Source organism: Mesoplodon densirostris, chromosome 11 (genome assembly GCF_025265405.1).
Source record: "Mesoplodon densirostris isolate mMesDen1 chromosome 11, mMesDen1 primary haplotype, whole genome shotgun sequence".
NCBI classification, from domain to species: Eukaryota; Metazoa; Chordata; class Mammalia; order Artiodactyla; family Ziphiidae; genus Mesoplodon; species Mesoplodon densirostris.
This window is the reverse complement of record NC_082671.1, coordinates 92,483,230-92,497,883: the sequence shown is the minus strand read 5'-3', so window position 1 is coordinate 92,497,883 and position 14,654 is coordinate 92,483,230. Positions and strand designations below refer to the sequence as shown.

Sequence of the window (14,654 nt, the reverse complement as noted above, 5' to 3'; positions counted from 1 at the left end):
TATTTAATATTTATTAATTTTTATTCAGTCACTGACTGTCATTACTTATCCTCCAAAGTTCTTTTGAGCAATAAGTCAAAGCTGTTTTTACCTCTGCAGTTGATTGACGACCAGTACTCAAGCCATTCAGACTCTGTTGTAGCTCATACTTACTAAAGTAAATGAGATTCCAATGAAAGATGGAGATTGAAAGCTGGTTGTTGGTATTCGTGTGGTTTTGGATTGGTCTAAGGTTACACTTTGCATTCACTCTGGAAAAGACACCAGAACCAATTTTGACCGTATTCTGCTGCACAATGAGGCGTAATACAAACGGTAATTTTTCTTTTTGGGGAGGGTCCTAGATTTTTTTTTTTTTTTTTTTTTTTTTTTGCGGTACGCGGGCCTCTCACTGTTGTGGCCTCTCCCGTTGCGGAGCACAGGCTCCAGGCGCGCAGGCTCAGCGGCCATGGCTCACGGGCCTAACCGCTCCGCGGCATGATGGGATCTTCCCGGACCGGGGCACGAACCCGTGTTCCCTGCATCGGCAGGCGGACTCTCCACCACTGCGCCACCAGGGAAGGCCATGTCCTAGATGTTTTAATTGTAGCGTTTTCTAACATTTTTCCAGGGAAATTACTTTTCATTACGCCTTGAGATGTCTCCGGATATTTCTAAGCTCCTACAGTGCTTCTCCCAGGAACATATTAAAGGGAACAGGCAAATCGGTTTCATCAAAATGGTGTTAAATCGCCACCTAAATTGACACATTACTTATCACTTGATAGCATTTAATTTTCATAAATATCATCGGCTACTAATACACACACACCAGAAACGGATCTCTCTGTTTTCAACGTCATCACAGCCCTGAGGGACGCTCGCGAGAGCACACACAGAGGTACCTTGGCTTCCGCACTACAACTCCCAGAACGCTCCGCGGCCAGGAGGACGCTTCCGGGCGTGCGTCCCGGCCCACCTCGGTGCCGGGGAACGCGGGAGCGCGGCCGTTGGGCCAGCGCGCGGAACGTGCGTGGCTTGAGCAACGCGACTGACTGCTGTGGTTGTTGTCCTGGTACGGACCCGGCGCTGTTCGTAAGCGCGCTTACCACTCGCACTGCCTGTGGACTCACCATGAGGCGCCTGGGCTCGGTGCAGCGGAAAATGCCGTGTGTGTTTGTGACGGAGGTGAAAGAGGAGCCTTCCACCAAAAGGGAGCATCAGGTACCGAGGAGCGCGGGGCCCGCGGGGCGGCCGCGGGTGGGCTGCTTCCCGCGGCGCGGGCTGCGTTTGAATCCGGAGAGGGCTCCCAGGCGCGGTGGAGCCGCCCTGCAGACCGGGGGCGGGAGCGGTTTGCAGGTTTCGCTGGGGCGGTTAGGGTACGGGTCTTCTACGTCCCGAGCTCCAGGTTCTTGTACCTTCTTAGTTGCAAGGGAGGGAATCTGCGGGAGAATTTTTCTGATCCGGCGATTCAAACTTGATATCGCATGGAAATTGAAAACCCGCATCTTAAATAATGTTCCTTCTTAGGTTACCACCTTTTGAGGAAAATCCCTTAAGTAGTCGTGTAGTCACCGCAAAACAAGCTTTCCTACTTTTCACGAGTGTGGTGTCAAAGTGGAGATTTTAGAAGACTTGCTTCACCTGTTCAAACCTGAGAACCGATGAGAGTGTTGACAACTAACCTAAATAGGTCACTAAAGATCAGACCTCGTGTATTGTTACCAGTAATTAACTACTTGATTCTAATTTTGGTGTCTCCATCTCAAGGTTTTCTATTCTCGCACCAACGTGTTTTACACGTGGAGAGGGCCCTTAATAAATACTGGTGAATGATCCTATATCAGGATAACTCTTGAATATATAGTAAAGTCCTTGATAGCAAAATCACCACGTATCGGTTGGGTGCTTCAACTCATCATACAAAATCAGCATGTGCATTTGACTCCACCTCCACTTCCCGTTAACATCGTTCACACTGGCGTTCTTGTCTCCCAGGCTAAAAGACTTTTAAGGCCAAGACTGCTGTGTTATTTCTAGTCCCAGTTTTTAGGACCTGACACATGGTAGGCACTGGATAAACCCTGGCGTCGTTTCATGCCAGTTTTCCATTTACCTTGATGCTTTATACCGTATAACATCTCACTGCCACGGCTATTATAGTTCTTAATGTTTTACGCCCTTGTTGCACTCAATTGTTCTTTCTTGCCGCTGAGAATGATCATCATTATTCTTTCCTAGTCAAAACCCCGCAGTTACTACTAAATGTCTGTAGCAGTAGTTGTCAAGCTTTTATTATTTAAGCCCTAACCAACTTAATTCATATCAAACAATGGCATCCTGAATAGTGGTTCGCTCTAGCTGTGATTCTCAACTTTGTATGTTGCGGGTGGGAGGGGAGTAGTGTGTAAAAGCACACTCCACCAGGAAAATAAGCCCCTTCTCTTGTCCCTCTGCAATCAAGTATAGCTTATAGTGTTGTTTATAGCATAGCATTCAAATTCTTAACTGCAATTCAAGGATTCTCATTCATCAGGCCCCGTCGTAAAGTGCCTGTTGGGCCCACAATGAGGTGCCTGAGCTCAGTGTAGTGAAAAATGCCATGTGCGCTTGTGACAGAGGTGCCTACTTAAAGTGACATATCTGTTCTAGCAAAGTCTGTTTCATCCTGTGAACATAGCAGGCACAATCCTGTCTCTACGCTCAGGCTATGCACTCTGCCTGGATCACTTCAAGGACTTAAAAAAATTGGAATCAGAACTTCTCTATGAAATCTTTCATCAGCTTACTTATCCTAGTGATTTCCCCTACCAAGAAATTGTAGAGGACCATTCAGTTGATACTAGCTATTACTTTTTATACACACATGCCTTCTGTTTCCAGTCAGAGTTTAAAGACTTAAGTGACAGGGAAGGAGAACTTTGCGTACCCCTTGGTATCGTATGCTGTCCTTTGGACATGTCAGTAGCACGGAGTGGTAGGTAATTCATTCTTACGGAAGGGATATTTGTCCTCATCAAGAACTCCATAAAGTCATCTCCTCCCTAGAATCTTTGATAAATTTAAACACACACACACACGCACGCACACGCACACACACACACGCGCGCGCACACACACACACACACACACACACACACCCATTGGGCCAAACCTTGGTCCTACCGCCACAGGTTAAATTGATCTCCTCTGATACCGATGTTATAAGTTACTGATAAATCCCTAACCATTCAGTTTTATCTTAAAAATACTGAATCAGTACCAGAATGGGGCTCATTTCCTAAGTTTGCCAGACTCTGAAACAGTACTCCATTTATTAGTCTTAAGCCTATCACACCAGTATGTTTATATTGTACAGTGTTTTTTCACATTATGTAAGGTGAGTATTACTTCAGATCATTTAGACTATAAAACAGTGGCATAGTCTTTTCTCATAAATGAAAATAAATTACAGATAAAAAGTTGGTAGGAATCCTAGGAACTGTCTTTTCCTCCATTCTCGATACTCTTTTGGCTTGTCTTCCTGACAGTAGAAAAACCATAAGTTAAATATGCAAACAGTTTACTACTGATAAAGCTGAAAGGGTCCCCATTTGTTTTTCTCCTCAGCACTTATCGTAGCTAACATTGTACTATACATTTTGTTGCTGTTATCGTCTCCCTCCTTAAAATGAACCTTCCACCAAAGGCAGGTCCTTTTTTGTTCACCTCTATCCCAGTGCTGAGGACGATACTTAACCCATAGGAGGCATTTAGCAAATAATAGTCAAGTAAATGACTGAACACACCTAACACCTGTGCTAGGGATGCAGCTCTGCATAGGACATGGTTCCTGTTGTCAAGCTTATTCTGGTGGATAAAGAAACATGTGAATACAGTTGACCCATGAGCAATGCAAGGGTTAGGGGCTTGGATCCTACAGCAGTGGAAAATCCGAGTGTAACTTGTGGTTGGCCCTCATATTCGAGTTTCCTCCATAACCAGGGTTCTGCATCCAGGATTCAACCAACCTTGAATGTGTAGTGCTGCAGTATTTACTGTTGAAAAAAAAAATCTGCATATAAGTGGTCGCATGCAGTTCAAACCTGTGTTGTTCAAGTCGACTCTGATTACAAATCTGTGTGGAAAAACATGTATTGCGATGATAGCATAGAAGGGGAGTGGGTGATTTGTAAGAACTTCACAGGAGAAATATGTTGAAGGATAAACTGGTGATCATCCCGTAGAACTAGTGAAATTAAGAACTTCCAGGTAAGAGTGTGTGCGAAGGCATAGAGGCTGTTTATCTTAAACCAGTTTTCTCTTTCTCTTTTTTAAGCCATTTAAAGTTTTGGCAACTGAAACGATAAGTCACAAGGCATTAGATGCAGATATACACAGTGCCATTCCAACAGAAAAAGTGGATGGAACGTGTTGTTATGTTACTACCTACAAAGGTAATATACAACTGTACCACAAATATTACTTATTTTTCTTAGTCACTTAAACTGTATATATCTGAAATGGGGCATTGCTCTTCATAAACCCTTGGAAACCTAAGTATAATAGGAAAATAATAAAATCACAATTGGTATATTATACTTATTTATTATACCATTGTATCTTTCTCTTGGGAGAAGAAGGAAAGATAACTAATATTTACTTAATACCCATTAAGGGCCAGACAGTATGATAAATGCTTTTTATGTGTTATCTCTAATTTGCACAATAAGCCTCTCCATTTCACAGAAACGGAAACTGAAGCTCAGAGAACATAAATAATTTGCTCGAGACCATATAATTCATGAAGGCTCAACTGGTAATAGGGTTTATCTGACCCTAAAGCTTGTTCTTACTCCACTGGTCCCAGTGCTGATTCCATTGTTTTCATTACTATTGGCAATGTCTCTAATTTATTTCATTTTAATGTACTTTAAACTCAAATAGAAATTGTCAGCTATGTTAAGGAAAAAACATGCACTGAAAAAAGAGAAATAATCTTTATGATTTTTTTTCTGGGTAGTGAAATTACCTCTCAATTCCAGCAAGAGAAATAGAACAGTTAAATGCATATTGGGCACATTCTTTATATCAGGAAATCTCTTCTGAAGTGCGTCTTTTTTCATGTTTAATTGTGATAAAATACATACGACATAAAATTTACCATGTTAACCATTTTTAAGTGTACAGTTGAGTGGTGTGTACAGTTCTCATCGTTGTGCTATCAACACATCCATCTCCAGAACTCTTTTCATCTTGCAAAACTGAAACTTCCTACCCATTAAACAACTCAGCATCCCCACCTTCTTCCAGACACCATTCTACTTTGTCTCTAGGATTTTGACTACTCTAGGTAACTCATATAAGTGGAGTCTTAAAAGTATTTGGCTTTTTGTGACTGGCTTATTTCACTTAGCATATTGTCCTCAAGAGTCATCCATGTTGTAGTACAGGTCAGAATTTCCTTCCTTTATAAAAGGATGAATAATATTTCATTGTATGTATATACCACAAGTTTGTATATACTACATAATTGTGTGTATGTACCATTCATCCATCAGTGTGTACTTGGGGTGCTTCCATCTATTGGCTGTTGGGAGCAGTGGTGCTATGAACATGGTGTACAAATATCTGAGTCCCTGCTTTCAATTCTTTGGGGTATGTATCAAAAAATGGAATTGCTGGATCATATACGAATTCTTTTTAAAATTTTTTGAGGAACTGTCATACTGTTTTCTGTAGCAACTGCACTATTTACATTCCTAGCAGGACTTCAGAAGGGTTCCAGCTCCTCCATATCCTCACCAACACTTGTTTTTTTCCTATTTTTTTGATAATAGCCATCTTAATGGGTGTGAGTGCAATGCATTCTTTTATGTTTATTGTGAAAAGAACAAAAGGTCCATTCAACAGAAGTGACAATGTAGTTTTTTTTTGTTTGTTTGTTTGTTTGTTTGTTTTGCAGTACGCGGGCCTCTCACTGCTGTGGCCTCTCCCGTTGCGGAGCACAGGCTCCGGACGCTCAGGCCCAGCGGCCATGGCTCAGGGGCCCAGCCGCTCCGCGGCACATGGGATCTTCCCGGACCGGGGCACGAACCCGCGTCCCGAACCCGCGTCCCCTGCATCGGCAGGCAGACTCCCAACCACTGCGCCACCAGGGAAGCCCGACAATGTAGTTTTAATCTGGTTCTTCATATTATTTATTGGTATAGCTAACGAGTAATATATAGTACCTAAACCAAACTTTAATCAATAATTTTAAAGATAAATCTCTGATTTATATACTTGGAGAAACTAGAAGATTTTTTTAGACATATTAAGGAACTTCAGTGTGCATCATATGTGTAATCATGTATAATGGTGGCAGTTAAACAAGATTGGATTGCTAAAGAAAACTTACAGAACCCAGAGTGACAGTGCTTGCCAGTTCACAGTTTATTACAGGTAAAGGATAGGCAATGCAGCAAAGGCATTAAAAGGATGCGCATCACAACCAAAGACTCTCTCACAGCAAAGCATCTGGTGAGACCAGGTGAAAGCTACTATGGTCCCCCGCCCCGACTCCTCCCCCACCTTCCTGACAAATCCAGGCAGGACACACTTTCTTAAAGCAGGGACTACCACTGATATAGGCAGAGAACACCTCAGAAACCGGGAATCTGAAATGGAGTCTCAGCTGGGGATTTTTATATTTTGCTGGTCATGAAGGCATCTTCCTGCTAAGTAACCAGCCTCAGCATCAGCCCTCCAGGAGTCTCACTGAGACCAGGTGCAACTCATTAGCCTCACTGTTGTCAATAAAGAGTGCTGGCACCCGCCCTGAAACTTCTCAGATCCCTGACTGTAAAGCATTGCTATTAATCAGTGTTCCCTGCCTTGACCCCAGGGGTCAGAGCCATGCAAAACAGTTTAGCCTCACTCCACATTTTTGGGAATTAACCCTCATAGTACATACATAGTTTGGTTTCAGGGAAAGTGTGAATACAATTTTCTGGTTATGTTTCCATTTAGTATAGAGGTAGCCTCGGTTTCTCACAATTGCTAGTTTCTAATAAAATATGGCTATGGAATGTCCTTAATGAAAGAGTCACATTTGCTTTTTATCTCATCCCCATCACTCTTTAACCAAAAGTCTTATGCATCAGGTACTGTTAGGTAGGATGTCTGTTATACTGCATATTTCCCTTTGTCTTCCGGGTTGCTTCTCTTAGAGGAGATGACTCCTGTTTATTGAAAAATTTTATACGGAAATGTCTTTCAAGATAGATTTTATTGTTTGCCTCTTAAACTTTTTTTTTCCTTTCATTATTTTTTAGGTCAGCCATACCTTTGGGCTCGGCTAGATAGAAAACCTAACAAACTAGCTGAGAAAAGGTTTAAAAATTTTCTACATTCAAAACAAAACTCGAAAGGTTAGTGGGTCCTTTTTTTTTTTTTTTTTAAAGCTTTTCATGATTTAAGTTGAAATTTTTGGCTTATTTCTTGCTATGGTGTTCTATATATTAGATGCTTCTTTATAATTTAAGCACTTTGGGAAAAGAAAAATTATAATTGAATATCTTTATATGTAAAAGCATATTCTTGAAAAATATTTCAAAAGATTTTCCTAACACTTCTGTGACTCTTCATTGTAGCATGTCCATTTTATTAAAACATACAAATTATTGTGTGTGTGTGTATATATATATATATATACACACATAACACACACACATATATATAATGAGTGACACTTTGGTCTTGTCTACCTAAGAGACAAATGGGTAATTTTATAAGTCAGGCACAAATCTCAAAGGATTATTAATATTTTTAATTATTACAGTAGATACCTCTAAATATTATATAAGTAGATATATACATTTATTGTTATATATCCACTCATTCATACATATAATCTTTATATATTTATATTCATAGTGCATTAAAAATTTACCATAAATCACACACATGCTGGAACATTGGTTGCTTTAGTTAGACTGTTACTACTGTTACAGATAGTGGTGGGTTCAAAATTGAAAATTTAAAGTGTTAGTACCTTAACCCTGAAAAGTAGTCACACTGTGGTGGTAGTGAATGGAGACTAATTATATGATACCTGACATTATGGGGTTCATTAGCTGTTCCCACTTTGAATTTGTTCAGTGTTATATATATATTTTTAAAGTATCGCCACACATAAGATTATTTAACTCTTTTAGAATTTTTTTGGAACGTTGAGGAGGACTTCAAACCTGTTCCGGAGTGCTGGATACCAGCGAAGGAAATAGAACAATTAAATGGGAATCCAATGCCTGATGAAAATGGACACATTCCTGGTATTATTATACATTCAATTGGAAATTACGGAACTTAATTTTAATATGGTTCTTCATGGTATTTATCTGTATAGCACAAATTTTCTAAGTCTAATTTAAGTTTAACGATACCAAAGATGTTTCATATCAAGAACGTCCTCTCAAGTTTAGAATCTTTTCTCAGGTGGACAATGTACTACCTGTAGTCTGTGAAGATTAATGAAGCATTGAGTGTGGGAATAGCCTTGAAGTGTTGTCAGGATGACGGTATGTTCTAATCTGAAATGGGATATTAAGCCTTTTACTTTTTAGACTGGGGATAACAATATGTATATATTTTTTGCAAAGATCCTAGAAGACTCTCTCAAAGGGAAGTGAAAATAGGTTATCTCACAGTAGTTTTTCTGGAGATGGGAAAATTTTGCAAAAGTGTGCTGAGTAGAAGGATAACTCCAGATTAAAAGAACCTATAATGTGCAAAGTACTCTTTGATTCTAGTAATACAAAAGTGAGGAGGATCATAACCTTTATCCTTGATGATCTTTTAGACAATAGGAAAGATCTACCAATAATAGTATGATTTAAGAACTAAAAGGAAATAATACACAGGGTCCAGTTGTAGAAAAGAGGAAGAACTCCTAGTTCAACCTGTGGTGGTTAGAGGAGGCTTCTAAGGAGAGTGGACATTGAAACTGAAGCTTAAGAACCAGGAAGTTAGTTGGCAGGGAAGGGAGAAGGTCAGCTTAGGCAAACTCCCATGAAGGGGAGAGATCATGGAGTCTTGGAGAAATTTTAAATAACACCTTATTGTGGCTGGAATGTTTATGGAGTGTATGACACTTGAAGCTATAAAAGTAGAGGCTGGAGATGTGGAATGGGCTCAGATCTTAAAGGGGTTTATATTCCTTCTGAAGAAGTTTGAAGTTTATCCTGAAGATGATTATTAAGCAGAGCTACAGCAGAACTAAATTTAAATTCTTGAAATAGAATTACAAGGGGTGGGGAATTGGAGATAGTAGGTCAGCAAAGAGGTTATTCCAGTAATCTGGGTGAATAATGAATGCCAAAGATGTGATGGTCATAATAGTGTTTATACCCTAGTTTGTCTTTTTTTTTTTTTTTTTGGTAAGGAATTCTCCACAACAAAGAAGCCTAATCTGCCATCAGTAGTTAGGAAGGGAATAGCAGTAACATTCAATAAATGTAGAATCAATAAATTGTTCAATAACTACTGGAACAATACAGTAAATTGCGGAACACTTGCATCTGTCTATTGTCCCTGAAACTGGAGAGAAGGTAGAGAGAAAACTTAATTTAAAAAAAAGGTTTTGGTGCTGTGTCTTAGAATGGTGCTCAGTTCTTATTGAAAATGTGAATTTTCTATTAAAAGAATGCTGAGTGCTCTGAAGTGAATAATCAAACAGGTTAATTCTCGGCAGAATCAAGAATGAGACCTTACGATTAAAGAAAAAGATTATGATTTACAAAGTAGTAAAACTGCTAACATTTCCACTGATGTTAAAAGTGATACCTGTGTGTGATAGAACATCCAGAAAATACAGAAAATTTGCAACAAAAATTAAAATTACCTTAGGTCTTAATCCAAAGAAAAACAGTGCAATAAAAAACACTTCTTTCTTTAAATGATAGGTTGGGTACCAGTGGAGAAAAACAACAAACAGTATTGCTGGCATTCCTCTGTAGTAAATTATGAATTTGAAATCGCCCTGGTACTGAGGCATCATTCTGATGATCCTGGTCTTTTGGAAATTAGTGCAGTGCCACTCTCAGATCTCTTAGAACAAACACTGGAGCTTATAGGAACCAATATTAATGGAAACCCATATGGTGAGTAAAGCCTTTTTATTGTTTAGTTACAGTAGTCATTTTTAAAGAAAACTTCCTAGGTTCAACTGAAAAAAAATACACACTAAAGAAATGACTAATAAACTTGAGTTATTTCTTGTGGTTTTTAGATTCCATATATAAGTGAAATCATACAGTATTTGTCTTTTTCTTCTTTCATTTAGCATAATATCCTTTAGGTCTATCCATGTTGTTACAATTGGCAGGATTTCATTCTTTTTATGGCTGAGTAATATTCCATTTTCTCTGTGTGTGTGTGTGTGTGTGTGTGTGTGTGTGTGTGTACACAGCCCATATCTTTATCCATTCATCTATTGATGGGCACTTAGGTTGCTTTTCATGGCTAGGTAATTAGTTTAGCATTAATTAACAGCTAGGAGTAAAGTAAATAAAAGAATTAGCAATGAATAGCATATCAAGCATTAGAATATACACCATGATGATTTGAGCACAAGTCCTGAGGGCACTATGGAGTATTGTTAACCCAGGGATGAAGACAGAGCCAAGGTCATTAAAGCTGGAATAGCAAAATCCTATATAGAGATCAGAAGCAGACTGATTGGCAGGTGAAAAGAATCTAAGACAGTAATTATACAAGGTATCAGATACAGCGTGGCTGTTTGGTAAATACTGAATGATAGTTGAATGTGGCTAACGGTGTAGAGCAGCAGCTGGGGGACTTTTCTGTAAAAGGCCAGACAGTAAATATTTAGGGTTTTGGGCCATATCTCTGAAACAGGCCATAGAGAGTACTTAAATGAATGGGTTGGCTGTGTTCCATTGAAACAATTTACAAAAACAGGCACCTGGCTGGGTTTGGTCGAAGGTCATAGTTTGCCAATTCCTCGTATAGAGCACACGAAGGAGGAATTTAGATTTAATGGGATAAGGTGCCAACTTTTGAGTGAGGGCACTTGTCTCTTCAAGGAATCAAACTTTTTGGTAAATTTATTCCTCAGTGTTTTAGAGGCTTTTTTTAATTTGGAGGGAGAAATTTCCTCATTCTTTTTGAAACTTCTGTATGGCTAATGGCAAAGTTTTACAATTTTAGGGTTAGGAAGCAAGAAGCATCCATTACATCTTCTTATACCACATGGAGCATTTCAAATAAGAAATCTACCTACTTTGAAGCACAATGATCTGTTGTCCTGGTTTGAAGGTTGCAGAGAGGGTAAAATTGAAGGAATAGTGTGGCACTGCAGTGATGGCTGTTTAATCAAGGTAATGGCAGAAAATAATTAGTGGGATTATGTCATTTTATGTTCTTAAAGTAGAAGTGGCACTAAAATGCTCTACAAATTGCAGTAATTCTGATATGTAGTAATTTCATTTCTTCATCTCACATGCCACCATCTTTATATGATAAAGTTGTGTTTCCTGACATGTATTTATTCTGTGGGGCGTTGGTTCTTCTAGATGTGCTTCAGAATTAAAGTGATGAAAATGTCCGGAAAACCCTGCATACTATGTATTGCCTTCTTGGAAATTCATGTTGAACATTAGTGTTCTCTGAGACATCTGTACTAATAACTTAAGTTTAACGCAGCATTTCTCAAAGGTACCTGATTATAGAATTTGTTGAGTTAAAAGAGTGCCAAGGTGACAGTTAATATATACAGAGTGAATTCTTCTACCCTTTGCGCCCTTTCTGTCTCCTGGACTTGTCTGTTTGATTTCACATAGGTTCTAGTTTGTAATGTTCAAAACTGGACCCTAGTCCAGTCTGGACCAACCCCAACTTCAAACAATTCACTGAAGCCTAAAACTTAGCTATCATTTTTAACCCCTCTCTCCATCACTTCCTACATCCAATCATCAGTTCTAACAGATTCTCATCTATTGCATCTGTGTACTTCTTACCAGCCAATTGGCTGTTGATTTTAATTTAAAACAAAATTCATGCTTGAATTATCACCCTCCTCAGCATTATCTTTCAGTCTTATCCCTGTCCTGTCCATGCTTCACAAATGAATGAGAATACTACTTCCTTGCATAAAAGTGTTCGGTGACATTAAGATTTTTCACAATCTGGCCCCTGCTAAAATTTCCAGAACTCTTTACCCCCATCTCCCAAACACACCCACACTGTATATGTTCTTAACTAAATGCAGCCAGAGCAAAAACACGATTCTATCACATGATATTTCTTTTGGTTAGAATGCCTTCCGCCCACATTTTTCAATTGGCTAACTTCTGCACTCAGCAATAGACTCTATTATTCATTACATTTTTATGGAGCCCCTGATTATGTTCCTGGCATGTTTCCAGGTGCTGGAAATAGAGTCAACAAAACAATGTCTCTGCCTTCATGAAGCTTACATTCTAATGGGGAAGATAGACAATAAGCAAGTAAATATGTAATATGTCAGGAGAACAGCTATAAAAAAAAAAGGGTAAGATGACATGACAAATAGTGCCTGGGAGATAGTAGGCACTCAGAAGCTTTGTAAGTGAATGAAGATAAGACAGGCTAAAAGCTGACACCCTTTTTTTTTTCTTTTCAGGTCCATCGCCATCATCTTGGTTTATGCTGGCCAATCCCAGATACTTATATGAATTCAAAACCAGTTCTTATCAACATGAATCTGAACAATTATGTGTATGCCTTTGATGCTAAGTGTTTATTTAATCACTTTACAAAAATAGATAATCAGAAATTTGGTAGGCTCAAAGATATAATACTCAATGTATAAACTGGAAATGCAATTAAAAACCAGCTTCTGTTATTATATTTCAATATTGAATACTCTGCCATGTTTAGAAGGTAAAAATATCTGAGTTTCTATTTATTGTTCAGTGTCTAATATCGCAACATGTCTTCTAGCATTTGAAGAAATGAATTTCCCACCTGTAAATATCTATTCAAAACTTTATTGAGAAATAGCAAGTGAGTTTTAACCTCTGGAATTTAAAATATAATAGCAAGCTGCTCAGCTTGTACAAAGGTTGGATTCAGTCCATTATACATGGGTAGTAGCATAAAAGACAAACCAACAATTCTGGACCATTTACTTTAAAAATAAAATAGTGTAAGCTGAATTTAATATTGCTAGACATTTAAGAAAACTTATGGCTCAACTTCATAATGTATTTTTATCTATATAGATACACACATATATAATTTGAGAATATGTAAGTATATATAAAACCCCAGTTTTAAATGTTTAAGAAACTTAAAACATTATGAATGTATAGGAATTCACCATAGCTCATTGCCTATTTGACAGATATAACTTATCCTAAAAGTCTTCAAAAATACACTTTTCTAATACGTTGAAATTTTCATATAATTTTATTTACTAAAAATTCCAATTTAGGTAAAGGTACAAGGTATTGGAAGGAAATCATGTAGGTCAGAGACTTGCCTGATTTCCAGATGGAACTTCCAGATGGAATTTTAACTTATAAAGTTAATAAACAAATAAAACTATAGTTAGAGGTGGCCCTTAGTATATAGGGAAATTAACAGGATTTTCCTCCTCTTCGTCTTCAAACTGTTCAGAAGCAGCAACAGGACTAGTTAATTCAACTCCAAATTGTTCAGAAAGCTTTTTTAACTTCTCTTCTAAGAGAATATTTTTTTTCACTTCTTCTTTGTAATTATACTTCAGATCTTCGATTTCTTCAAAAAATGAAGGATCAAAATTTTCCAGTTCTTTTTTCAGCTTTTTTATTTCCTCCTAATAAGAACATATTATCTTTAAAAGGTATATATGGGAAAAAATACATTCTTTAGGTGTGAACTAAAGAGATTAATTACAAACATGAAAGCCAAAGTAACCTGAATAGTCAAATACACGGCAGAAGTATTTTCTTAAGATTTTATTAATAAGGTTTCATTGTACAGTGTAAGTAACTAACTTGTTAACTGTCAAATTATTTGTTCTCTTAAGTTATGTCCTGGTCTTGGACTAAAATTTATCAGCTCTTAAATCAGAGGGGATTTAATCTTTCTTCAAAAGAATATTAAGATACTCTCAGTGAGGCAATCAAAAAACTTGGCTATTCACAACATTGAAGTTATTTTGGTTAAGATTCTTTGGTTAGGCTTTACTTGTATTTTCTTTACAAATATCTAATTTTCAATGAATAATGGTCACTTGTTATAAATATATTTATGATCAGGTAAACTGTTGGGCTTCTGCCTGGCTAAAAGTTAGGCAACTGGTAAGGAAACAATTTGAGCTTTAATGACCAAGTAGAATAGCCAGTGATCACTAGTTAATTTTCATATTTATGCTCTTTTGTTCTGTTTACAGATTCTTAAAGAGATAAAGCATATCAAATATCTTTAAGGGAACTATTCCTGAAAATTTCAAAAGGAAATAAAAGACACTGTTCCCAATGTGACCCAAAACTTAGAAAAATATTAAAATAATGAGCTATATTTGTGACAATTAAAAATAATTTACTCTTTAATCCTATTTGTCTCAATTTTTTATGGTTCTGTTTTAATAAATATTTTTAATACAGTCAGATGAATATAATCAACTTTGTAATATCAAGGTTAAATGTAAGTATAAAATGTGACCCCAG

General features: G+C 37.8%; 2 protein-coding genes across 4 annotated transcripts in view; one reads left to right on the top strand and one right to left on the bottom strand.

Moving 5' to 3' along the window:
* The first annotated feature begins 931 nt into the window (after window positions 1-931).
* RLIG1 (RNA 5'-phosphate and 3'-OH ligase 1) lies at window positions 932-14,508 on the top strand. Its single transcript, XM_060111779.1, has 7 exons — window positions 932-1,203; window positions 4,298-4,415; window positions 7,275-7,370; window positions 8,157-8,273; window positions 9,903-10,100; window positions 11,170-11,339; window positions 12,623-14,508. The coding sequence occupies exons 1-7, from the start codon at window positions 1,114-1,116 to the stop codon at window positions 12,809-12,811; spliced, it is 978 nt and encodes a 325-aa protein (XP_059967762.1). The 5' UTR covers window positions 932-1,113; the 3' UTR covers window positions 12,812-14,508.
* The window catches only part of CEP290 (centrosomal protein 290), a 93,825-nt gene continuing 92,179 nt past the window's right edge, over window positions 13,009-14,654 (bottom strand). For all 3 annotated transcript variants that reach the window (XM_060111777.1, XM_060111776.1, XM_060111778.1), the window contains exon 53: window positions 13,009-13,798. In XM_060111777.1, the coding sequence (XP_059967760.1) occupies window positions 13,565-13,798 (234 nt within the window). In that variant the 3' untranslated portion in view covers window positions 13,009-13,564. The remainder of the gene's footprint in view (window positions 13,799-14,654) is intronic.